We start from the raw sequence: 26,729 nt of genomic DNA on the forward strand, positions 1-26,729 counted from the left end.
GCAAACAGTGTAAAGCTGTAAGTGTTAAGCTTACTGAACAAGAGTATAATCGTTTTAAAATTTTGGTTGTCTTACTGCATTCCTACATGGGTAGCTGTTTTACACTAGGATTAATTGTTTCGTTTTAATTTCTAATTTATTTATATGAGAATTTTAATAATAATTATTAACTTTATGTGTAAGAATCAGTGTTGCTCGTGTGATGCGAAAGGTTAAATGTTTGTTGTGAACAAATTAGCTTAGGATGTTTACACGGGCTGTAAGATATGGTGCACTGGTTGTAACAAAGATAGCTATAACACTGACTGAACACTCTTAAGATATTAAAAGGTACCTATTTCTCTAGCCCGATTTATCACAATTTAGGGAAGCGGCGCTCGGTTGGCCTGACATTTTAGAACAAAAACCGCTCGCTGACGGCGACGTTTTCAAAGCTGGCGCACACTGTAAACATAGGGCAAGTACAGCCGAGCGCGTCGCTAACATAGCCCCCCCCAGTGCTTTAGCACTCTTCTACCAAAGGCAGGGGAGCGACGCGAGACACTGACCGGCGCAGCGTGCCGCTTTGAGTAGAGATCTCGACGACTCTCGTTCGCCCGTCTCTTCCTGGAAAAACCTTCGAAATTTTACCTCGTTGCCAGACATTGCGTGGGGAGTCGGGGTCCACGACCAGCACAAGATCACCAGGACGGAGAGACCTCTGCTCCTGCTGCCACCTCTTTCTCGGCAGCAGTTGTGGCAGAAACTCCTTCAGCCATCTCTTCCAGTACATGTCGGCTAACCTCTGGGCCGTTCTCCACCTCTTTCTCAAACTCAAATCAGAGTCGTTAAACATACCAGCTGGCGGCAAATTCGATGAGGATCCTATTAAAAAATGATTAGGCGTAAGTGCCTCAGAACTACCGGGCTCTACAGAGACGTGAGTAAGAGGTCGGCCATTAACGATACCTTCTACCTCGGTGAGCAGTGTAGCCAAGACCTCGTCTCTGGGTGCACGTTCCTTTAGTATCACGCGTAGGGCGGTCTTGACACTTCTAATAAGGCGCTCCCACGCCCCCCCCCAATGGGGGCTGCAGGGCGGGATAAAGGTCCATTGTGCGCCATTATTGACAGCTTCAGTCTTCACTGCCTCATTATCTATCTCCTCCATGGACTTTTTAAGTTCTTTGTCTGCAGCTCGCAGGTTAGTGCCGTTGTCTGAATAGACAAATCGAGGCCAGCCGCGTCTAGACGCCATTCTACGAAGAGCCATTATAAGTGCGTCTGAAGTAAGTGAGTGCACTATTTCGACGTGAATAGCGCGAACCGTAAGACAAGTGAAGAGAACTCCATACCTTTTCTCGCGACGCCTACCCACAACGACCTCCATGGGGCCGAACAGATCCACTCCGCAAAAGGTGAACGGCCTCTGGTGATGAGCCATGCGCGCTTCTGGTAAGTCACCCATTCTTGGAATCTGCGGCTTAGCCTTTCTCAATCTACAAAGCATGCAACGGGATGCAACATACTTAACAGTCGGTCTTAATCTAATTACCCAATATTTCTGTTTCAGGTCGTTGACGATGGACTCGGGCTGACCGTGCGCTGCCTTCACGTGGTAGTGCCGCACCAGCAGCCTCGTCGTCGGATGTGACCCGTCGAGAATGAACGGTCTTTTCGTTTCCAGGGCGACTTCCGGAGCAGCATCAATGCGGCCGCCGACACGCAGGAGACCATCTTGATCTAGATAGGGCGACAAGGTGAGTAGCCTACTATCCCGCGATATCATTTTATTCCTTTTTATTTCAGCGATCTCCTTACCGAAGCTCTCCGCCTGTGCGTGCCGCAGCAGTAGCCGCTCGGCGCGATCCATGCTTGCGCAGTCGTCGTCAACGCAGGTAAGTTTCCTACACTTACCTATAAATTTTAGGACAGCAGCAGTGGACCTCAGCAGCCGCAACCAGGATGAAAATCGATCAGGGTTAGGTACAGGTAATTCTGACCCCTTTAATTCGATTGTATTTACATACCCAGAAAATACCTCTTTACTTTCAGGCTCTATAAAATTTACTGGCCAATAGCGTTCATCCGAATATAAAAATTGAGGACCCTTAAACCAGTCATTTAAAAATAAATTGTAGTCAAATACCTCCCTGGTAGCTATATCGGCCACATTCAATTTAGTGGGGACATATCTCCATTCCGATACACTAGTAAGGTCATCGATCTCGCCTAGTCGATTTGCTTCGAATGCCTTGTAGTTGCGGGAGCTGTTGTTCAACCAATGCAACACGGTGGTCGAGTCGCACCAAAAGTAACGCCGCGCGACGTCCAGCTTATGTGCCTTCTGAATAGCGTCAGCCAACCGTGCCGCTAATAACGCCGCTTGCAACTCTAAGCGAGGCACTGTCAGGGACTTAACAGGCGCAACCCTACACTTACTAGCTACAAATGCTATTTTAATTTCACCTTCGTCGTACCAGCGCCAATAAGCGACCGCGCTCATTGCTTTAACTGCGGCATCACTAAACACGTGTAATTCTAAGTTCATATAACTTGCATTTTTACTTTTAGCATTCGCAGCAGGCAGCGGTGTCGGTGAGCGCGCGGCGGGCTTCGTAGCACTAGTTTCGCCGGCGGCGTAGGCGTCTACGCGCGGCTGCGTCGTAGCGCTCGTAGCAGAGGGCTGCGGGAAGGCGCTCGCGCCGTCAGCGACCAGTTTATTCTCCATCTCGCTCGCACTATAATAATACCTAGGCACACGTATTTTATTTATAATTTTAAGGAGTTCGATCCACTCACACCATTTCTTGTAAATATCATTTGGGATTTCGTTATCCCATCCGATATCTAAACGCCACGTATCCTGGAGCATAATCCGACCTTGGATTATAAAGGGCGACAAAAACCCAAAAACGTCAAATATTGACATTATAACACGAAGCATTATTCTTTTTGTCGGCCTTTGCTTGTGTTGAATTATGCAATCAGGAATACGTTTTAACGAGACATCGAACCCCAACTCGTCCGTACCTGGGTACCACAACAAACCAAGCGTGCGCTCACCTTCATACTGCTGGTCAATTTTGAATCGTACGGCTGCAGTACCTAAAGTTTCTTCCGGTATACTGTTTAGGACAGCAAGGCTGTTGCTGGTCCAGTTGCGGATCTCGAACCCGCCCTCCTTGTGTATGTTGGTGACGTCCCGTACCATCTGGACGGCCGTGGCCTCGTCGGGCAGGCTCTGGATGTAGTCATCCATGTAATGAGAATTGACTACAGCATCTACGGCGGCCGGCGACGACGACTCGTAGCGCAATGCATTTTTGTTTTTAATAAATTGCGCAACGAACGGAGAACATTTTGCGCCGAATATTAGGGATGTCATTACATAAGTTTTCACTGGGCCAGTAGGGTTGTCTCGCCACAGAAATCGAAGTGCGTTTTGGTCTTGTGGTTGGATCTTTACCCTGAGGAACATGTCTTTAATGTCTCCCGTTACAGCTACTTTATTTTCTCTAAAACGCAGCATAATTCCAAATAGCGAGCAGAGTAGATCCGGACCCTTATGCAGATAATCGTTAAGACACAAACCTTCAGTCGTATCTGCGGCGTCGAAGACCAAGCGCAGCTTTTTTTTATTGACATTATCTACGCCAAAATGTGGCAAATACCACGTCCTGTCGGTGCGTCGAGTGTCCTGTAGCTCCCTGGCAAAGGAATTTACAAATAAATGATCCACGCGTTCGGCGTACCTCTGAGCGTATCCGGTGTCCTTTTGCATTTTCCTTTCGATTCCGTTCAGCCTCTTGAGCGCGTTCGGATACGAGTCCGGCATCGAGCAATCGGGGTCCCGCCAGGGCAGGCCGACGTGCCAGCGCCCGTCAACAAGCGTCGCCGTCTGCTCGAGCTGTTCAACGGCGCTCACATCGTCCCTGTTTTGCCGCGGCTTACCTGCCACTCCGATGGAGTCCACTGCGAACGAACGGCGCACCTCGTCGTGCAGGTCGCGGAGCGCGCGCGCTTCCGCGGGCCCGGCCCCACCAGCAGCGCCGTCTGCGTGACCGCGCCCGCGCTCGCCCCCGCGCGAGGGACACTCACGTTCCCGTGAATGCACCAACCTAATGGGGTGAGAGTAGCGGACGGCTCGCCTGTACTGCCCAACACTATTTGCAATGGTAACAATAAACTATAGTTGTCTTGACCTATTAAGACTTCGGGTTTGACATCGGCGTTACACATTTGATTTTTAATGTTTCCTAAATAGGGATATTTACTACAGTCGACAATACTTAAGTTTTGAATCGGTAAAGATAGCTCGGTAACACTACGTGCTTTAATATTATAAGTCTTATTGTCCATACCCGAGAGTTCAATATTCAATACTGTACTTTCACACCGTATGGCGTTGTCGCTCCAAGGCCCGCAAACGCGCATTGTCTCTCGGTGGCCGCGTAGCCCGGCGCGCGCCGCCAAGTCGGCACTGATCATGGTCACCGTCGAGCCGTCGTCGAGTAGAGCACTAGTGTTTATTGTTTGTCCGTCAGATGTATAAATACGAATAGGAACAACTTTTAGCAACACTTTATATTCGCTCGCGTTCACATTTGCGACGACTTCCGCAGGGGCGGCGGCCGCGACGGCGCGCGGGGCCGCGGGCGGGCCGCAGGCGCGGCCAGCAGCACCGGCACGTCTCGGGGCTCGGCGCGCGGCTCGGCGCGCGGCTCGGCGCGCTGCTCGGTGGAAGGCTCGGTGTGCATATTCGCTCGGCGCACGTCGCTGCTTATGAAGTGTAGCAATTTATGATGCGCTTGGCCACAGTTATCTTTATCACATACAGGTGCAGGGCAAGTTTCTCTATTGTGCCGCGAGTCTAGGCACTTGTAGCAAATGCCATGGCGTTTGACATACTGCCATCGTGTTTTACGAAGCGCCTTTTTGAATTGCTTACACTCTGACAACTTATGTTTCGCTCCACGGCAAAACTGGCACTTCTCGTTCGGTTGATCGTGTTGTTGTAGTAGAACGGTTTGCGATCGGGTGTTGTTGTCGTGTTGTCTATATTTGTTCTGGTCGACGCGGTAGCTCATGGTATGAATATTAGCAGTAGTAGATATGCGTACAGCTTCGGTGTGTAAGAAGTCGGCTAATATCTCCAAACGTGACTTCAACCCAGCCTTTATCAAGGGGAAACTGTAATCTGACCACTTTGAAATTAAAACAGTGGAAGTTTCGACAAAATTAACGACACAACGCTCATGCCCTGTAAGTATTCGTCGCGTCCCACTGCTCTCACAGCTTCCACAAAGTTCTGCACCTTAACAGAAAATGGGACGATATCCTTCTGATATTCTAGGGACACAGGTTGCAGTTTCTTAATGTCTTGCATGAGCCTGGATATTATGCAGTCTGGATCACAAATCGTAGCTCTAATGTTTCCATCAATCGTTCAGGCGAAGTCGCGCTGATTAGCAAGCTGAGACTGCCTCTTTTGCAGGTCCACGAAGACACTTCCTTAGTCTCCAGAGGTTTTTCTTTGTGGCTAAAATGGCACACATCCGTCGATTCTTCATACGCCTTTTTAAAGGCTAGCCATTCCAGTGGGTCACCGGAGAACTCAGGTAAATCACGCGGCGTGCATATGCGGCTCAATAAATTAGAATTAGGTTTGTTCTGGACGGAGAATGCGGTCAGATTTTTCACTGACTCAGAGAGCATTCGAACTACTATGTCATAAGACGTGCCAGCGCCTGTGTCCGTGAGCGCGGGCTGAGGGCCCGGCTCGGGTCCATGATTGTTGGGCACCTGCGCCTCCAGTTCCTTTTGACTTTCGCTCGACCCATTTCTCTACGTCGCGGCGTACACTAATCTCGCTGCCGTGTGAACTGCAAGCCTCTATTTCGGCTAAGTCTGCTTCTAGCTCTTTATCTATAAGCTGCATCTGTATTTCGGCCTTTTTCTTTTCCGCTTCCAGCTGTAACCTTTTCTTGCGTGCTTCTACAGAAAAACTGAAGACCGGCGAGATTTCGCAGGTGAAAGCGTTTGCGTTCCTAAGCCTATTTTCACTTGCGGGCACACTTCAATTTGGAGGTCAACTTTCCGGCTCGTCCTCCATTGTGACCTTGTGTGTATCTGGTGGTTCCGGGGCCTTTCGCACTAGTTCCCGCTTCATTTAATTGTTCCGTACGTGAAGCTTGGCGTGTTTTTACCATCTTTGGTGTGTAAAACAAATCATTATTAATCGAAAACAGTGTAAAGCTGTAAGTGTTAAGCTTACTGAACAAAATAGTTCATTATCTTATACTCAAGAGTATAATCGTTTTAAAATTTGGTTGTCTTACTGCATTCCTACATGGGTAGCTGTTTTACACTAGGATTAATTTTCGTTTTGGCCTGAATTTTTAATAAAATTACTAATAATTATTAACTTTATGTGTAAGTGTGTGTGATGCGAATGGTTAAATGTTTGTTGTGAACAAATTAGTTTAGGATGTTTACACGGGGCGTTGTTCAATGTTAATATCAAAGCGGCCGTCGGCCTTCGCAACGCTATTGTTATAGCAGATACTACTTTACGAAGACTTTAAGTTTTTGCCAATCGCTCATATCGCAGTCAATTTGTTGGGTGAAATTGTTTATGTATGTTGTAGGTTGTTGTGCTGAGTGCTGGTACAATCGCTGCCAAACAGCCTATTGGAACCGGAACGGGTCGTTTTGTGAAGCGATTGTAACCGGTCGATAACAATATGTGTCGGTTTATAATATAATGTTTAAACTTTCGTGATTTTCACTCATAGTCAAAATACCACAAACGGGACTTATCACGCTAAAACACACGAGTAATATTTACCTCGACGTTTTAACTAGATTACAGTGGCCGTGGTCACGAGTAGATTGAAGTTTAGGGTGTCAAGTCTGCCTAGCAGCGCGAGTCCTTCGAACTACCCGCACTTGATCACAAAAAAAATATAACAATAAATTTAACCGACTACAAAAAACTATGAAAATAATTTTCTACCAGCCTGAAGTCGGTTGGTGCCTCAGCACGAGCCAGCAGGAGTGGACCTATATGGTCATCTACCTCACCTACGCACTTTATATTGAGCTTCAATCACTCCTGCTGGCTCGTGCTGAGGCACCGACCGACTTCAGACTGGTAGAAAAATATTTTCATGGTTTTTGTAGTCGGTTCAATTTTTAGTTATAATTTTTTTTCACGCTTTTTAGTGTAATCTGAGATACAATAGTTTAATATCAACTGCTCGTCACCTTTTACGAAAGATTGCTTTTTCCGATGCAGAGACGTTCATTATTGAGCAGTCCTGGTGCTTCACCACCCGTTTCACTATATGCATTACGAGGAGCATAAATTGCTTAGCAACTGTGTCAAAGTAATTAAAATTCAACCCGTGAAATACTTGTTATTGAGTAGTAACTCCGATGGTCAACTGTGGTCTTCATCATCAGTTTCACTTCACCAAATGATGATTTTCAAGAGCAAATGCACGAGTTACTACTAAATATATCCAATTTACTATCTATAGGTGTCCCTACAACATTTGAAGAGTTCCCTCGATTTCCTTAAGATCCAATCATCAGATCCTGGTTTGGTGCTTATGGGATCTAATTGAAGACATTCCTAGACGAACTAAAAAAATAATCCCAAATCATTTCATAAGTGACGGAGTTCTAAGGTAACAAACATAAAAAAATGATAACCTCGTCCTTTTTTGAAGTCGGTTAAAAATACCGGCACTCCGGTAAGTTGGAGCCGTTCTAGGCAAGTATTCCATCAAGGTGGTACACCCTTTGTCCAAATTCGCGAGTCATATTAGGACACCCAAGGATGTCGTTCCCTTCCAAACACCAGGTGTTTATAAGGTTGATTGGTTGTGGTAGTTCCTTTATCGGACAGACGAAAAGAACAATAGCTAAGAGGGTCAAGGAACATATTGCATCTGTTAAAAATCGCCAAGTGAATAAGTCAGCCATAGCCGAACATTTATTGGAGTCAGGACCAGACCACTGGATTGAGCTTCACGATCCCAAAATCTTCTCACGGAACGTCATTTCTACTCAAGAATGGTACGTGAAGCGGTTGAAAGAAAAAAGCACAAAAATTTCAACCGGGACGATGGATATAAGCTTTCGTCTTCGTGGAATCCGGTTATAAATAAGTGTCGGCGTCGGGATGAATGTTCGGAGGGACGATCGGACGTTGTTAGTGTTGTGTGTCGGTGTGACGGCGTGACAAATAAAAATGGCCAAGTGCGGGTAGTTCGAGATACGAGTGCCGGTACTTTTTGTGATCAAGAGCGGGTAGTTCGAAGGACTCGCGCTGCTAGGCAGACTTGACACCCTACACTTCAGTCTACTCGTGACCACGCCACTGTAATGTGGTTGAAACGTCGAGGTAAATATCCCGAGGTAAAGTCCCGTTTGTGGTATGTGACTATGAATATGTGTCGGTGTATGTGTGTGCTCCGGTTTCCTCTAACGTACCTTGATGTTTCTCCTCGCTCTTTTAAATAAGTCTACGCCTAGTCTTTAAGAACTATCCTATTTTCTAAGCTACACTATCAATGCGACCATGCTACTTGATGGTTTTAATAATTATTTAGAAACTGCACTTAGTCTAAATTTATATGAAACTAAAGTGTGGACCTTTGAGGGAGGTGGACCTCGTAATGTAACGGCCTAAATCGACTTAAAGTTAGGTAAGATTTAGTAAATAACGGGGCTCAGGCAGCTGCCAGCAACTGTATACACTTTGCATCGATGACTACATCCACTACGGCGAGAATGGTCGAATAGCGTAGAATAGTAGATTGTTTCACCAAGCAGAAAGTTATTTATTAACACCGAGTGCTGATTTCGAGGCCGAGCGAGGCACGAGGGCAATATAAATTACTTAATGCGAGGTGCATAATCTGCTTTTCTTTCAACTATTACAGGAATAGTAGACGAAAAAAAAACTCATGCTAAACAATGAATAGGAAAGAAATGTCATATTTTTGTAAGTTTACTTTCGCATTCTCCAAAAATGTCCAAAAAAAGTCTCAAAAATTTGCAAGGTTTCCGCCAATTTGTTTTTTTTTTAATTTACTTTTTTTGGCAGAGTTAGCATATATAGCAGATATTTTTACCCGCGATCTGTCAAATTTCGGATGGGCGCCAGGTTGGCCAACCACACACAAAGTTTTTTTTAAATATACGGCTACTTTTACTATTTTTGGTAGGATTGGTAGCAACAAGTTTTTGGACGCAATCTGACAAATTTCATAAGACCGTCAGGTTGACCAACCTAACACTAGATTTTTTTACACTATGCAGGCTAATTTTATAGCAAAACTACTTGTGTTACCTCTTTGGTCGTGCAATTTAAAAAAAAAACTAAAACAATGCAGTAATGGATTTTCATACATTTTTTCTGCCGTAGAGCAGAAAAGTCCCGCTTTGTGCTGGGTATTTAGTGCGGTTATGATGAAATTAAAGCATAGTTGGAAGAAAAATGTTATTTCATTCTCGTCGACGCGTTCGATGTCTATTCGTTAGTCAAAGTCTGCTAGCCTAATTATAAAACATCACAAGAATTCAATGAAAGACCCCAATAACACGTAGTTATAATTGATAGCATAAGGTGCATTATTCGAAAAGTTTCTTAACACAATTTCAGAACATCGTATTCTTTTCGAACATCGATTACGAACTGTGCCAACGGTTTTTGATTGTTTTATCTTGAACTTTACAAATTATGTCATCTATATATTTCAGTAAATTTACATTATATTATAAATATATTTTGGGAATATTTCCCGAGGTGAAGAGAGAATATTTAATGGGGTTTTACGGGTGTTATCGGTGCGATGGAGGGACCTTAATGTAAGAAGTATACGCGTCCGGCCTGGTGGATTGTTATATTATAGTATAGACTATAGACCATGTCTGTTATGTTGCTGCCCGCCATCGCTTTACTATGTCACAAATATATTTACTCATAATATTTCTAACTACGAGTACGTTATTACGATTTTATGCGTAGTCATTCCAATGTTTTTTTATACTGTGATTTTTTTTACATTTTTTTTACTATATCATTTATATAAACTTTGCAATGCAAGCTTCCATTTTCTGTGATCTCGTAAGAACATGTTTTGATAAAAAAATATTTATATATTTTAGCAGTTTATTATCTGTAGGAGTATTTTAAACTTGACTTTATATCTCTCTTTTTTTGTTACATACTCTACTACAATGTAAGTGTTGACATTACTATAGTGTTTACTATGTTAGCAATGATTTTATACTTGAACTATCCGATCTATTTCGCTAAGAGCTTTACACAAACCGTATTATTGTTTTAAACTTCTATTATATTGTACAATTTCAGCCGGTCTATCTTCCAGTTGTACATTTTAGTGCAAGTAAATTTGGACCAACCCTGAAGCGTAATTTAGGAGTAAATACATGTTTAATGTTGCGAATTATTTAAGTAAGTAGAGCAGTGTCAAATTGTAATAAAATATTATGATATCATTACGAAAAAACGCGGAGATTCAATGCTTTCGCGCGTATCTTACTATATTTAAGCAATTTTCAAACAGTGTCCAAAACAGGCCAAAACAAAGTGTCAATTTTGTCATTATCATTTGGGCAGCTTTAGAAACCGATAATCGACAATATACTAGATTGATACTACAATACTGGAACCATAAATGTGAAAGTAAACCTGGCGAAAACACAGTAATTAGACATTAACATAATAAACAATATGCATAATATTTGATATTTTAATAATGCATGGTAAATTATATTGCAAATTGGTGATTGTTGATATATAAAAGGAGCTCTGTGTCGCGTTGTCATATAATATGAAATAGGTATGGCAGCTCAACTCAACACTGTCACTCAATTAACTTTTACAGGTGAATCTCTGAAGCATCATTTTCCAACTTTGGCAGTTGCAGGAAAGTACAATGTTAAGTCATTTTCATGGTCTGGTTCATGAACTAATTTTTAAACAAGAGTTATCGCTTTTCTAACACCTCCTTACCTATTTCTACGTTGAAAAAGTAGCGATAGGGAAACTGTTCGGGAATAATGCTAGAGAGTATTTTGCATGGACCCAAAACTTAATATGGCAACACCAGACAGGGCGGCCTCTCGATGTTGTAGGGTAAGCGGTTATTTGTGACAAGAGCGATTTACAAATGTGTTACTATTACATATTTAAATAATAAATGCCGTTTTGGATAACCAAGTGTTTCATTCCTAGCTAACACTTCCAACAATACTGACATTACGTACATGGGAAATTGTATTCTATTGTGCATGCAATATCGCACACTGCTGTTTACTTTACATTTTACAGTTAGAAACATTTTTCACTCTGCTGGCGAGATAATTTTCAAGAGCATGGAGCAAGTAATCGCTCTGCTACATCTCAATACGACAAACCATGCCACCTCTAATAGTTGATGGGTATCAGGTAAATACTTGTTTTGACAATCGTCGTAGGGTTTTGAATTGAATACGAAGATAGTTTTCTTAATTCGTTCAATCACAGACTTAGTGCTATTATACTAAGTAATTTGCTAGAAACATAAACGTTCCCGTGTTTAACGGTTATTCAGCAACTAGCCGTGACATGTCACACGACAGTTCACATCCGAAACAAGTCGTCAGTCGTCATGCTTCTAGCGCTGGTGTTGGTCGCGCACGCGCGGGCAGAGTGGGTCGAGATCACCCAGCTACACAAACCTTCCAGAATTATCCATAAGCCGTCACTTCCCGTACCAACAACTGAACGGTACAGTGAAAAGATAACACACACGCAGTTCTGGACAGAACCGGCTGAAATTTTACATGAAAACAAAAACAGAATCTACTTTAACAACTCCTTAGAACAGCGAAAGCTTTGGAGCAAAGGTGTAGTTCACAGAGTGCCCATCCTAAAAAGAACATTCTCGACTACAGAAGAGCCTGCCAGATCGAAGTACGAAGAAACTGATCTAAGTATTGAATTTCCTAACGGGTACACCAAGAGGAATCCCTTTAAAGCGTTTACAGAACAGATACCTGAATTCGTGACCAAGGAGGAGACCTTTGAAGATGATGAAATAGAAGAACTGCACTACGTGAGAAAACCACCTGAAGAGACTTGGGCTCCGAAAAAAGAGACTCCAATTAAAAGCAGTGCAAACAAATCTGTTAAACCTGATCGAAGAGTTGACACTGAGGAGATCGAGCCTGTAGTAATTAAAAAACACGAAATCCTGAATAGTAAGGGACAACATGATAAATTACCCACCGAAAATTATGCTAAAGACAACACAATGGAGAATGTGTTGAAGTTTGTAAAAGTCGTCGCAGACACAATAACGAGGAACACGCGCAAGAGTTTCAACAGCAAACTGCGGTACTTAGAAGACCTAAAGGATACAATCATGGTGAACATAGGTGAGATGTAACGATTAATAAATAGATCATTTATGAACAAAGTACCGACCGACATATTACAAAGGTGATCAATTTAAAATAAATAAATTTGTTATTCACCATGACGGCATTAAAAAACAATTATAACTTAACAATGCAAGTACTTAGCTTTGCTTGGGCTAAAGATTGAAAACACGTGTTTTTCTAGAGATAGGTAAGACCAAAACCCACACATAGCAAAATTTTATTGAAATCGGTAGAGCCCATAGAGAATACATTATACGAGTAGAGTAGATCAGTCGTTTCTGAGATGCCCGAAAGAAATGAATATAGGTAGGTAAAAGAATTGCTCGTTATAAGATAAATGTAGACTACCTATCTGCAAAGTTGATAACTATTGCCAGCTCTTTTTAGGGTTCCGTAGCCAAAATGGCAAAAACGGAACCCTTATAGTTTCACCATGTCTGTCTGTCTGTCCGTCCGCGGCTTTGCTCAGGGACTATCAATGCCAGAAAGCTGTAATTTTGCACGAATATATAGTATATGTAAACTATGCCGATAAATTGGTACAGTAAAAAATTTGAAAAAAAAATTTTAGACTAACTACCCACCTCCCACAGACGTAAAGTGGGGGTGATTTTTTTTCTCGTTCTACCTTGTAGTGTGGGGTGGGGTATCGTTGGATAGGTCTTTTAAAACCATTAGGGGGTTGCTAAAACGATTTTTATTCAGTGATTTGTTTGCAAAATATTCAACTTTAAAGTGCAAAGCAGCGGTGCTTGCACTGTTGTGTTCCGGTGAGGAGAGTAAGACAGCCGGTGAAATTACTGGCACAAGAGGCGTTTTATCTTAGCCCTCTATAGGTTGGTAACGCACCTGCAATCCCTCTGGTGTTGCGGGTGTCCTTGGGCAGTGGTGATCACTTACGATCAGGTGAGCCATTTGCTCGTTTACCTTCCTTTGACATTAAAAAAAACATTCAAATCTAAACGGAAAACGGTGGAAACATTTGAAAAAATTCAGGATGGTAGTAAGTACTTATATCAAACTTACAAGGAAAACTATAACGGCTAAGTTTTCTTGCGAATTATTAGTAGGTTTCACCACCTGTCGACTAACTTTAAGTGTCAGATAAAAGTAATGCCGTCTTTGTTTATTCGGACAAAACAAACAGAGACGGCATCACTAATATCCGTCACTTAAAGTTAGTGAACAAGTGGTGAAACAGGCCCTAAGAGTAAATAGCAGCCTAAGGTATAAAATATACGTAAACTTGGAATATTCCGTACAAAATACGAAAACCTTAGAAAAATATAACTTATTTTTTTCGTAATGGCTTCGGAACCCTATTTCGGGCGTGTCCGCCGGTTTTTTGTGTGAAGTTTTGCAACACAGCCGCTTTAAGCAGTTCAATTTTTTACAAAGGTCATTAAGACCTTTGATTAAAATACCTTGACCTTCAGAAAAAAAATACAATAATAATAATTGAATAAAAACTTAACTTCTTACCAGAGGACCGCATAGAGTCGCTTTACCCCGACGACTCCGGCCCTGGAGGCAGCGCGGCGCGCCGACGACGCTGGGCACGGTCGGCCGAGGCACGCGGCCACGTCGAATTTCCGTCCTCCGAGAGCGCCCTCATGACGATATCCTTCCTCACTTTTGCTGTATATCTCATTAAACTGGTTTTGGTAAGACTACTTAGAATTAAATGCATGTCTAATCGAAGCAAAATCATTAACTAGGTACTTACATTTTTCAGCAAGTGATTCACACATATAAAAACAAGACGATGATGGTTGCGCCTGCAGTAGTTGCCATGGGAAGAGCTGCTAGTGGCATTCTACAAACGTCGAACGCTAAAAATAGTGTTAATTAAAACAGTTATAATTATTTTGTGTCCTTTATGTCAAATAAAAAATGTTTTATGCAATTCAAGTGTTCAAGATTTGCCGCCTTTGGCCACCATGTTTAATATTCGTTTAATTTCTTTATAATTTCACCAAGCCAATGACGTGTGCTAATATTATTTTACCGTTCATTGTGTTAAAAGTAAACAAAAAAATTTAAAAGTGTATTTTTTACTAATAACAATAAAGTATGATACCGTAGTCAATAGTATTCAATAGCATAATCAATGAATGTGTTATAAAATCTGTAACAAAACGCAAAATCTGCTGTCATTGTCATTTGTTATTGTTAAATTGAATGAAATTGATGTTGAGTTGAGTTGAGGGTTGAAGGAAGGAAGCCGAGTCGCTGTCACACGCCAAACGCCTATCGCCATTATTTACCATTTCTTCATTTTAATGTTGTGAATGGTACGCAGAAAACAAGAATCACACAGACCTTAGCTTCTATAGTAATATTTTAACAATGAATAACGCTACCGAGCAAATATTTTTACCAAGTCCCTCGGGCACCGAGGGTCAGCCCGGCTTGCCAAAACCCGGGAATGGATCACAGCCAGTTAATCTTGACAGTAAGTTCCAAAACATTCCTTTGTTTCCATTAATTCACTAGTTTTACATACACAATTAGGAGTTAACTTTGATTTTGGGAACTCAAACAAGCATTGTTTATACCTATTGATTTTTGTACCAGTATGTTTATTGTTCAGAATTTACTACTAAAAAAACTGTACTAGACAGTAGTAGGAATAAACTTGAGAGAACAAATCTTTCATCCAGGTACTCTATTTACATTTGTTTTATTGTATGCAGGCGTGGAGGAGTTCTCAAAGGTGTGCCGTGTGTGTGCAGCTATTTCTGAGCTGGTAATGCCTATCTTCAGCGGTGAGGGCTTGCAGAACAACCTTGCAGACAAGATTCACAGGCATCTTCCCATTAAGGTACTGGGAAATTGTCTCCTCTCTACCATATAGGTTTACCATACATCTAATACTTGCCCTTTCGTCTGGCTGGAGTTTGTTTAGATCCTTAACATCAGTCAAAAAAAAAAAATTTTGCTGAAATATTTTCTACGCCAGCAACATTACCTTACATTGTTGCCCATGTAATGTAAAATGTCCAAACTTTCTTGGAGTTCCTGTATGGGCCCAGTACAGGCCAGCAGGTATTAGGCACTTCACACTTCACAGGTTGTGCAGGTGTCCTCATGATTTTTTCCTTCACCATAAAGCTTGTGTTAAATTTCAAATGTAGTTCTGCACATGAACTTCAAAAACTCACGAGGTGCAAGCCGGGGTTTGAACCCACAATCCTCTGCTTTCTTCAGAGGCCATAGGCCAAACCACTCAGCCACCACGGCTTCTCTTCCTAGGAATTTTATGTTCAGGCAAATTTTGCAATGGGCACAATACATATAGCCATGCCATAATATACCAGGCTAGTACAGGCATCAGCACCAATATCTGACATAGCAAAGCACATAAATATCTGATAAAACTATTTCTATGACTAGGAGGATGTGTCCGATATTTTTGCATGCCCAACTGTGGCAAATATTAATGTAGGCGACTGTACAATCAAAATCTTAAGAAAACAAGCATTTGTTTAGAGTTCTTAACAACATTAGCTCTTAAATCAGTTTCAAGCGTACAAGGTGTTAATTAAATAATCGAAAACCTGGAAGTTGGCTCAGAATTGATTATGTACATTGTATTTGAAGCAGGTTGTGTGTGTTTTGTTAAATCCCTTTTTTACCGTGCTCAGTCTAAAAGTTACGAATGCAACACATGGCAGTTCAAGTAGATTCTCGCAAACCTATAATATTTTGAAAGATCTACCCAACGACTCTGCTAATAATTAGTACTTTATGTGTAGGGGATGATGAAACCTACTATAATTACGATTTGTAGTGATGCAACAGTGTGTGACAGGTGTCTGTGAGCGACAGCCCGGCGCTGCCGGTGGTGGTGTGCTACCAGTGCGCCGGCACGCTGCTGGCCGCGCACGAGCTGGCGCAGTGCGCCGCGCAGGCTGACGTCGCCCTGCGCACGCGCAGCGCCGCGCTCGCACGAGCCGCCGACCATACCAATGAGGTGAGTCGCCAGTGTACCACAGCGCGAGGATATCTTTTGGAGCATTGGAGCCCTTTGAGCGGGGCAGCCATATTTTGAATTAATTACAGCCTTTATCGCACTGGCGATCTGTGGGAGTTAAGGGCAACACACACAGAAAGCGTGCGCGGGTCGGGTCGTGTCCGCCGCGTGGGCTGCGCGGTTCGTTGTATTCACACAGAGAGTGGGTCGGACCCGCGACGGGCCCGCAGCGGCTATCAATGTTGCCAGTTTAGTGACTTATCATATGTTTGCCAGTGATTAAGTTGTTACTTGTCAAGTCCGCTAGAAATTGTTGACTGCTGACTTTGCTTACAAATCTTAGATGACAGCAGTGACAGTAAATTACCAGGAAAAAAAATTTTTGCCATTTCAACAAAAACGGTTGCTAATCTGGAGCCCTACATAATTACCTAAACAGCTGTTCAAACTTAGACTTAGCCTAAACTAGCATGATCGATAGCGCTAACATTTGAATCATGTCAACCTTCGACGAATTGTTAGTCCCTAGAAGTGACGACTTTTGCTTAAATCTTAGCGACGACAAAACGGTTTATCTGGAGTACAAATTAAAACAGTATTAGAACCAATAATGGATACGACATTTTTGTCAACTCGACACAGAATTTACTATACAGTGCCGCGAGATATATGTGGAAAACGACAAACGCGCTTGCACACCAAGGTCAAATTTTATATACTTACTTAATTAAATCCAATTTATGTACCTAATGATGGGCGATGGATAAAATTTTTAAGTGGCTGATATTTTTTTTATCGACAGAAATAAGCTTATTAGGTACCTACTAGTCAATGGAAAAAAATAATCTGATTTTTCTGTAGTAGGTACCAATTAATAAAAAAAATAAAATAGATTTTATTCTCGCCAAAATGAACTAGCTAGGTACTGCGCATGCATACGGTTGCTTGAGAATTATTAGTACTTAGTTTAAGAGTACATAGCAGCCTTAGGTATAAAAATACCTAAACTTGGAATATTCCGTACAAAATACGACATCCTTAGAAAAATTATACTTAATTTTTTCCATACGGCCACGGAACCCTATTTCGGGCGTGTCCGACACGCTCTTGGCCGGTTTTTTAATATCGGTAGTGCCACGAGAGTTGAAGTGAATGATTACATACACAGCTACAAAAATAAATAACGATTGCACAAAAGAAGACTAAATTAAATGAATAAGTACCTAAATGTCAAAATCCTGATGTCATTACACGACATGTAGCTGTGTGTGTCATCATCATCCCAGCCTATATACGTCCCACTGCTGGGCACAGGCCTCCTCTCAGACCAAGAGGGCATGGGCCATAGTTCCCACGCGGGCCCAGTGCGGATTGGGAACTTCGCACGCACCATTGAATCGCTTCGCAGGTTTGTGCAGGTTTCCTCACGATGTATTCCTTCACCGCAAAGCTCGTGGTAAACTTCAAATGTAATTCCGCACATGAATTTCGAAAAACTTAGAGGTGCGAGCCGGGGTTCTAACCCACGACCCTCTGCTTGAGAGGCGATAGGTCAAACCACTAGGGCACCACGGCTGTGTGTGTAATTCACTTCAACTCTCGTAACAACCTAACTAACATGTTTTAGGGGGATTTCCAATTATAGCAATTTTTGGGGTTTTCAACTGAAGCTTTGCAAATACGCCCGTCGCGGACCCGCGCACGACCCGCGCCCGTCCTCTGTGTGCCCTTTAGAAGCGAAGCTAACTCGCAGCGCAGCCGCAGTCGCGACGAAATCGTTCAGTGCTCGCAGCAAAAACGTTGCGCATTCGCAGCGAACGCGTTGCATGCCTCGCTTTGGACTCGCCGCAAATCGCCAGTGATAAGGGCTACGAGCACTTGATATGGGTCAAATGAGTCTGAGATATATCCTGACTTTTGGTCTTTCATCTGGACAATTCAATAAAAATAATCTAACACTTCTGCGCTGTGCATTGCTCAGGTTTATAATATCTATACTCTATAGGAATATGATAACCTTGCTGCCTCTGATCGACGATTTGCACCTCCACTTTCCCTTTTCCCTAAATTTATATACCTACCTATCAAATTTTGCATGTACTGTGTACCTCTAAAGCTCTAGGTACTTGCTTTTTAACCTAGGGTCGGTCTGTCCACAATAATGAGTTAGCGACCTCTTGCGCATTTTCATGAAAAATTAAAGAGGCAAGAAACTTTAATCGCGCTGTTCTTGGTAGTGGTTATGATTATTTACGTATTTTTAAATTTTTCTGGTACTAACTCGTTTTTGTGGACGGGGTATGGTGAGTTTTGTAAATTTCAATAAATTGAATATTTATCTTTTTGTGCAGGATAATTTGGAAGCAACAAAAGAACACGAGACGGCCGAAGAGATCGCACAGTAAGTACCTATATTGTCATCAATCGAATAACTCTCGTTATCTCGGACATGTAATTTCAAAATGTACATTCCAGGTTTGAACCATTAGTGTTTACCGCGATTGTTAAAAAAGTGCTCGCGAATTATTTTGACGCGTTGAATGTGGACGAGAGCGAGGACTTCGTGTTCGTGTGTCAGTCGTGCCAGCGCTCGGCCGCCAGCCCGGACTTATTAGCCGCGCATCTGACCAAGCACGCGCTCTGTGACGCCGCCGCCGTCGAGCGCTTCGTGCGCGACCACGTCACCTTCGAGCAGCCGCTGGAGCCCGAGCAGCCGCCCCCGCCCCCGCGCCCTCGCCCGCGCCCGCGCCCGCCCGCGCCGCCGCCCGCCCGCTGCTGCCCCTTCTGCGACAGCGCGTTCTCGTCGACCGCGCGCCTCGCGTGCCACCTCGCCGCGCACGTGACTGTGGGCCCGCGCAGCCCCGTGGAGTGCTGCGGGCGGCTGTATCGCGACGCGGGCGCCCTCGCGCGGCACGCGCACGCGACGCACGGGCGCGCGCCGGCCGTCGCCGCATGCCGCGCCTGCGGGCACCGCGCCGCCTCGCCCGCCGCCCTCGCCGCGCACGTCCGCCGCGCGCACCCCGAGCCGCCCGCGCGCCCGCGCCCGCCCCCGCCCCGCCGCGCCGCCGCCCGCCCGCGCGACCAGAAGTACATCCCGGCGGCCTGCCCGCAGTGCGGCAAGACCTTCTCCAACAAGTACAATATGGCGGTCCACGCGCGCTCGCACTCGCGCACCTCGCTGCCGCAGCTGCCGTGCGGCCGCTGCCCGCGCGTGTACGGCAGCCGCGGCGCGCTGGCGCAGCACGTGCGGCTGGTACACGGCGGCGCGCTGCGCTACGCGTGCGGCGCCTGCGGGGAGCGCTTCGGGTCGCGCGCCGCCCGGGACGCGCATGCCGCGCTGCACTCGGGCCGGCGGCCGCACGCGTGCCCCCGCGCCGGCTGCGGCGCCGCCTTCCGCGCGCGCAACTCGCTGCTGCGGCACCTGGACGCGCACCGCGGCCTGCGCGCGCACGCGTGTCCTCTGTGCGCGCGCGCCTTCCGCCGCGCCTCGCACCTCGCCTACCACCTGAGCGCGCACCGGCGTCGTAACGCCGCCCCTCTGTTGCAGGTGGCGGCCGGCCCCGCCCCCCTCTAGCGCCGGCTCGCCCGCGCGCGACCACAGCGACGACGACCGCCCGCTGGCCGCCCTGGCCGCCGCGGGGCCGCGACACCGATACGACGCCTTTTACGCGGCACTCTTAAACTTTCGGAACCACTACCTGGGCGAGCACGGCGCGCGAGCCGCCTATCCAGAATTTACGGAATCCAGCGGCTCGTCGACGGAGGAGTGCGGGCCAATGGACCCGGAGCGGCTGGACGACCTGTCGGGCGGCAACCGGCGCGCGTCGCGGCTGGAGGCGGGCGCGCGGGCGGCGCTGGCGCGGGCGCGCGCGCTGGCGGGCGGGCGCGGCTACGCGTGCGGCGCGTGCGGCAAGCGGCTCAGCAGCGCGCACACGTTCGTGTTCCACTGCCGCATCCACACGGGCGAGCGGCCGTGCGTGTGCCACGTGTGCGGCAAGCAGTTCCGCGCGCCCAACGGGCTGCAGCGGCACGTGGCGGAGACGCACGAGCGGCGGCGGCGGCGCGCGTGCCGGCTGTGCGCGCGCACGTTCGCCAACGCGCAAAACCTGCGGCAGCACGCGCGCACGCACACGGGCGAGCGGCCGCACGCGTGCGCGCAGTGCCCGGCCCGCTTCGCGCATGCCGGCTCGCTGCACGCGCACCGCCGCACGCACGACGCCGCGCGCCCGCACCGCTGCGCGCGCTGCCCCGCCGCCTTCCGCCTGCGCGCCGGCCTCGCCCGGCACGCGCGTGCGCACGCGCATCACCCCGCACCCGCACCCGCGACCGCGACCGCGCCCGCGACCGTAGACGACGACGCCTCCAAAACGAGATCCTATTTCGTTCTTGCTCCGCTCTAATGCCGGATAGGTTATTTGCTGCCATTAACATTGAATCGCGAGACGTACTTTAAAAAAAAACCGGTTCATTCAAATGCGAAAAATTAAAAACATGTTAAATATTTGTTTTTATTAGCAAAATGTTCGCTAGACGAAATTTAAAATTTTGATGTTTTGGCGTTTTAGAGTGCGGGGATAGATTTAATGGAGTTGGATACTGGGAATCGCGTTTAGACAAGTTAATCAATGAGTCGGTGGTGCCAAATAGCCTATTTGTAATAAATAAAATCCTTTGTAAATACCACTGTCATAATTAACTATAAATATATTTTTTATTCAAACGCACCTGTATTTCAATTCGATCTACTGAACGCCGATTCCCCGATCCTTTCCAGAGAAACTTGCATAGCGAAAACGCAAAACGAAATCGAAGAGCGGCGGCCGCAGGCGCAGGCGCAGGCGCGGCGTCGGCGGCCCTGCCCCTTGTGCGGGCTGTGGTTCTCCGACGCGGGCAACCTGTCGCGCCACGCCCGCGCCCAGCACGCGCAGCTCCGCCCGCACGCGTGCGCGCGCTGCGGCGCCGCCTTCTCCCGCAGAGACCACCTGCGCGACCACGAGAGAACGCACTTAAGTGGGTGATACACGTACGCAAATACGCGTACTTACGGCTCGACCTTTTTCGCCTGTGCGTCACCGTAAGTACGCGTACTTTAGAACCGCCGCGATCCAATTGTTTGAAATCTTGTTCGTAGCTTTCAAAACTTAATAAGTTTTTGGTAATAATTTCATTTTTAATACAAGCTTTTTTGCTGACTGTACTTTTTGTCGACTCAACTCGCATTGTCACCCAAACTACATTCGCATATCAAATTTCAAGTCGATGCCATTAATCGTCGAAGAGTTCCGCCCTACTGAGACGATCCCGGCCGGACTACCAAGATGTCACTACTAGATTATTGTATTGTCACGCAATTTAGATAAGTATGCCAAATTTCAAGTCGATCTGACTACTCGAAGTCGGTCGAATTTAACTTGCAAGATTTGATAACAGACAGACAACAGGACAGGTAAATAAAAGCTTGTAAAAAGCGCGTACGCGCGTGTTTAAATTCGTACGTGTATGACCCACTTCAGAGGCGCGGGAGTTCGTCTGCGCCGTGTGCGGGTGCGCGGCGCGGTCGGCGGCGGGGCTGCGGTCGCACTCGGCGCGCCACGCCCCCCCGCGGTGGGCGTGTCCCGCGCCGCCGTGCCGCGCCTCCTTCCGGCGCCGGTCCGAGCTGCGCGCGCACGTCAGCGTGCACACGGGCGAGCGCGCGCACGCCTGCGCCTGCGGGAAGACCTTCCGTCTGCGCGCGCAACTCACCAGACACGCGCGCACGCACCGATGATGCGGTGCGGACAACTTTTGGAGGGTTAGTATCATTTCGTTTAAAAAGCAGCTGGTTTACGTAGCAAATTAGCAATTGGTCTAAGTAGCAAGCGGTCTGAGAACTCTGAGAAGCAACTGGTCTAAGTATCAAGTGGTTTAAAATTCTTTGACTCAAAGTCAACGGAGATCCGCTTGGCGGAGCTCCTATTCCGCGTGGTTGATGACGCAACTCTAACCTAACCTAACCTATGTTTTTTCAAGTTTTCGACGAAAACAGGTTAAAAGGACCAATTGCTTTTTACTCAACTACGGCAAAGCCAAGGAAGAGTAATGATTTCAGCAGTCTATGTATTTAGACCACTTCCTACTTAGACCAGTTGCTTCTTAGACCACTTGCTACTTAGACCAGCTGCTTTTTAGACCAGCTGCTTATTTAGACGAAATGATACTAACCCATTTTGGACTAGGTATTTGAGGCAGTGTAAAACTTGTACAATCTTTCTTTTGCTTCTTCTTCTAAGTCACTAAAGTCTTTTAGATATTAGGTCGTATTCAATTGGGGTATTTTGGGTTTAGTGTTAGATGGACCGGAATACTCTTGACGGAGTGGGAGTGTTACGAAAATTGATATCTACATGATTCTAACATCTAAATCTTCGTGACAATTTTTCTGGGAAAAAAGTGTGGTGGTTTCTCTTTGTCTTCCGTACCGCAGTGAAATAAAGAAAAAGAGAGATTCATTTTGGTTCCGTAAGCACCACCACCTTACGATTATAAGACTAAAACTAAGTTACTTAGTGACACGACAGGACACCAAAAAGGGCCTGCACTCAGCACGACCAGTTCAGTGTTGGACTGGAGGTCGTAATGAGCAAAAAAGAGCGGTGCTATCCACTCACATGTTTAGTCTTCTTACGGCACGGCACATACACTTCTTTATAATAAATACAAGTCAACGCACGTAAAAAGAGCTCTGGGTGGCTAGTGGAGGGGATACGTTTGCGCATCTGTCAACTAACAAGCCAATAGCGTGACGGCTCCTACGCCTCCTCCCGCGTCCCCCACTGCTCCGCCGCCATTTTGGTCCGTATTTAGCTCACTGCGCAGGTATGTCGCCAGGAGCTGTTTTTATGTGCGTTGATTTGTATATAATCGAATCTAAATTCGGACTAGTTCAATAGTCTGATACGCATTTTTATGCCAAAAATGTTTTTCATGATTTGAATTTTTATTGTTTATACAAGTCAACACTTAGAGAAATTAGGTAAGTTAGCCGTGTGTTTACATAACATTTCCTCATTTCAGAGGTGGTCGAAAACGTTACGTATTAAATGAAAAATCAATCAAATCCCACTTTCCTTTTGTCAACTGAGATGTCACAGAGGAAGCATCATACAAGTTTTACGCTATCTCAGATACGTATTCCGAGACGAGAGGTAGCGAGAGCTGGTGTGGCAACGGTGCGGTGGGTGTTGCAGGCGGCGGCGCTGCGCGTTCTGCCCGGAGCGTGTGCCGCGCGGCCGCTACCGGGCGCACTTGGAGCGCCGACACGCCGCGCTCGTGTTCCACTGCGCCGAGTGCGACCGCTACCTGTCGCGGCGCGTGCTGCTGCTGCACATGACGGCGCACGCCGCGCATTACGACGCCGCCGCGCGAGACCCCGCCCTGCCCACCCGCCCGCCCTCCGCCACCGCCACCGCCACGCTGCAGCTCGCCGCCGCGCTCCAGACGCTGCTCTCCAGAACTGACACCGCACCTCCCGTCGAACCTGAACCCGAGATCACACATACCACCCAAAATAACATTAAGGACGAGAACGCGCAGAATAACGATGTACCCCCGGCACCCTCGCTTCCTGCGACGCCACGGACGCGAACGGCCACGACACGCTCTCCGAAAACGGAGCCCGCTCCCGACTTCACTCCGACGTCCTCCTCCGACCCGGTGATAGTCCTCTCGGCGGCGACCGTCCCGACTCCGGCGACCGCCTCCTCGCCGGCTACCGTTACCGCTTCGCTGCCGGAAACATCGATCGCGCCGACCGGCGTCCGCGACGAGTTCTCGGACCGCAGCGACGCGGAGAGCGACTTCGGCCCGCTGCCCGACTCCGTGTTCTCGGCGATCGAGGACCCGCCGGACGTGATCCCCCCGCCCGCGCCCGCGCGAGACGGAAGAGCCGCGGCGGGCAAGGCGGGGCGCGAGCGCGAGCGCGCCTGCCCGCACTGCGGCAAGAAGTACTCGGCCGCGTCGAGCTACTTCTACCACCTGAAGCACGTCCACCGGCGCAGCCGCGAGCACGCGTGCGCGGTGTGCGGCGCGACGTTCGGCACGCGCGGCACGCTGCGGGAGCACGCGCGGCTGCACTCGACCGAGCGGCCCCTGGCGTGCGCGCGCTGCGGGAAGCGCTTCCGCAGCAAGGCCGGCCTGTACATCCACTCGCAGACGCACGGCGGCGCCGGCGCCGGCAAGCCGTGGCAGTGCGGCGAGTGCGGGCGCGCGTTCCGCTGGCGCGCGGCGCTGCGGCGGCATGCGGCGCGGCACGGCGGCGCGCGCGCGCACGTGTGCCCGCAGCGGGGCTGCGCGCGCGCCTTCACCGTGCGCGGCGACCTGCTGCGGCACGCGCGCACGCACGCGCCGCCCCACGCAAGGCTCGCCTGCCCCGCGCCCGCCTGCAGCGCCACCTTCGCGCAGCCCCGCTATCTGCGCGCGCACCTCGCCAGGAAACATCCCACCGCCACGCCGACAGAGATCGCTGACGATAAACTAAACTGAGAAAAATGTATAAAATACGGATCTATATTGACTCCCATATAACGTTAAACTTTCGATTTGGTTTAGCCATAACGTTGTTTGTCATAATCGTTGCTCGTCATATTATCTTTGGTCATAATTTCAATAGTCATAATTTTCTTTCACCCCCTTTCATTAGTCATAACTATTGAATTTCATACCGTTATAAGACATAACGTTTAATGTGGTGATTGTATTGAAAAATTGAAATTCAAAAGGAATATTATTATTTGACATAACTCATTTCTGTCAGCTGGTACTTTTTGTAAGGGGTCACAGTTCTAACTTAACCTAACCTACTTTTCTGGCAGCTATGTTTTTGTAAAGAGCCACAGTTCTAACCTAACCTAACCTTACCTACTTTTCTGTCAGTTGGTACTTTTTGTAAGGAGTCACAGTTCTAACTTCCTAATGTTTTAATGTATGACATGTACATGTATTATTTCTGAATTTTAAAATGATTCCTTTAAAAAATTAGAGAAATGGAATCAATAATAATAATAGTAAATATAAAAATATGACTTACAATATTTATGAAAAATAAACGGTATGCCTTTTGATATTATGCTGATCAATTTTATGGCTTTTGTCTAGTATGGCATGTAACATTATTCTACTTAATCATTATATTTATTTCGCGTTATACCTAACGATTATGACTATTGATTATTATGACCAAAAATAATATGGGTACCAAGTTCTGACTATCGAAAAGCGAAACAATACAATTATGTGTGCCCAAGGGACCCCATAAAATACACCTACGGTACCTAGACGTCCAAGATTATTCGCAGTACAAAAATAAAAACTTGTAAAAAGGTAAATAAAGAGTAATTGTATTGTATTGTAAATTATAATCTTGAAAAAAGAGAAACTAAAGGAACACCTGCGAGTAATCCGACGTCCGCGTGCCGGTCACTCTCCCAGCAGTTGCCATCTTTAATTTTATGATTTTATGTCTCATTGGCGATACCGATAGACTAACTAAATTTACCAATTTTTAGAAGGAGTAAAACTTTTGTTTAAATCATTTCGATCATTTTTACGTTAATTATTTATTTGATTTATAGTAGCTACTTAATTATAGTATGGTAGGTAGCTAAGAGCCAAAGAGATGATGGGGAAGTCCGCTTTGGCTTTTCGTTCCATTCAAATCGACTTTTTATGAAAATATTAAATGTTAATTGTTGATTAAGAGCTAGTCCCACTGTTCGGAGCTGATATTGTCAATATGTGACAAAGCCCTTTTAATTAAATAAATAAAAAAGAGCTAGTCTGTATTTGTAGAGATCGGAAACACGTTGTTCAAACGTTGTTTATATGTATATACGTTATAAAATATCATTGGTACATTTTATTTACATATTTAACTGAAAAACATATAGAAACAAAAAATAAAATAAAAAAACATTGTATTCGGTTCAGAGTTGCACCCAGACACCATATATCAACTCGCTCGAAAGCACATTCCATATTTCATTCTGTCAAACGGTATTATAGTGAATGTAGAAGAGTTGGTGAATGCGATTGCGAGCGCTCGTGCGTAAAAATTAAATTAAAGCCTCACAGTAAATATCTGATTAAATTTTCAAATATTTAGGTACAGTCAAGGGCAAAGATATCGACACGGAAATATGTATACACGGCTTTATTGTTAAGTGCATAAAGTCGTGTACGTAGGTACATATTTTTGTAACTTTGGCCGTGTCGATATCTATTACTTGACTCCGCTGTCTGTCTGTCTGTCTGTCCGTCCGTCTATCAAGGACTC

The 26,729-nt window shown here is 46.1% G+C and overlaps 3 protein-coding genes across 4 annotated transcripts; 2 read left to right on the forward strand and 1 right to left on the reverse strand.

Moving 5' to 3' along the window:
* Positions 1 to 75: 75 nt before the first annotated feature.
* Positions 76 to 3,990, reverse strand: LOC141432418 (uncharacterized). The gene has a single exon (XM_074093970.1). It carries the CDS (start codon positions 3,815 to 3,817, stop codon positions 503 to 505), a length of 3,315 nt encoding a protein of 1,104 aa, XP_073950071.1. The 5' UTR covers positions 3,818 to 3,990; the 3' UTR covers positions 76 to 502.
* A 7,679-nt stretch (positions 3,991 to 11,669) lies between these two features.
* On the forward strand, positions 11,670 to 14,296 carry LOC141432946 (uncharacterized). The gene is made up of 3 exons (XM_074094780.1): positions 11,670 to 12,438; positions 13,930 to 14,108; positions 14,180 to 14,296. The coding sequence occupies exons 1-3, from the start codon at positions 11,670 to 11,672 to the stop codon at positions 14,294 to 14,296; spliced, it is 1,065 nt and encodes a 354-aa protein (XP_073950881.1).
* A 335-nt stretch (positions 14,297 to 14,631) lies between these two features.
* LOC141432421 (uncharacterized) lies at positions 14,632 to 25,433 on the forward strand. 2 transcript variants are annotated; one of them, XM_074093973.1, is made up of 5 exons: positions 14,632 to 14,899; positions 15,141 to 15,268; positions 16,259 to 16,420; positions 18,772 to 18,821; positions 23,647 to 25,433. In XM_074093973.1, exons 1-5 carry the CDS (start codon positions 14,794 to 14,796, stop codon positions 24,938 to 24,940), a joined length of 1,740 nt encoding a protein of 579 aa, XP_073950074.1. In that variant the 5' UTR covers positions 14,632 to 14,793; the 3' UTR covers positions 24,941 to 25,433. The 2 variants fall into 2 exon arrangements, with proteins under 2 accessions (XP_073950074.1, XP_073950076.1); XM_074093975.1 differs by lacking the exons at positions 14,632 to 14,899; positions 15,141 to 15,268; positions 16,259 to 16,420; positions 18,772 to 18,821 and adding an exon at positions 21,439 to 22,191.
* Positions 25,434 to 26,729: the final 1,296 nt, after the last annotated feature.

This window comes from Choristoneura fumiferana, chromosome 11 (genome assembly GCF_025370935.1).
Source record: "Choristoneura fumiferana chromosome 11, NRCan_CFum_1, whole genome shotgun sequence".
NCBI classification, from domain to species: Eukaryota; Metazoa; Arthropoda; class Insecta; order Lepidoptera; family Tortricidae; genus Choristoneura; species Choristoneura fumiferana.

What these genes read in the sequence shown, in the direction of transcription:
- LOC141432946 (XM_074094780.1), top strand. Translation starts at nt 11,670, where the DNA reads ATGCTTCTAGCGCTGGTGTTGGTCGCGCACGCGCGGGCAGAGTGGGTC. An exon ending in TACAATCATGGTGAACATAG is followed by an intron (nt 12,439 to 13,929) that starts GTGAGATGTAAC and finishes ACTTCTTACCAG; the next exon opens with AGGACCGCATAGAGTCGCTT. An exon ending in ATCTCATTAAACTGGTTTTG is followed by an intron (nt 14,109 to 14,179) that starts GTAAGACTACTT and finishes TACATTTTTCAG; the next exon opens with CAAGTGATTCACACATATAA.
- LOC141432418 (XM_074093970.1), bottom strand. Translation starts at nt 3,817, where the DNA reads ATGCCGGACTCGTATCCGAACGCGCTCAAGAGGCTGAACGGAATCGAA.
- LOC141432421 (XM_074093973.1), top strand. Translation starts at nt 14,794, where the DNA reads ATGAATAACGCTACCGAGCAAATATTTTTACCAAGTCCCTCGGGCACC. An exon ending in ACAGGCATCTTCCCATTAAG is followed by an intron (nt 15,269 to 16,258) that starts GTACTGGGAAAT and finishes AGTGTGTGACAG; the next exon opens with GTGTCTGTGAGCGACAGCCC. An exon ending in CCGCCGACCATACCAATGAG is followed by an intron (nt 16,421 to 18,771) that starts GTGAGTCGCCAG and finishes CTTTTTGTGCAG; the next exon opens with GATAATTTGGAAGCAACAAA.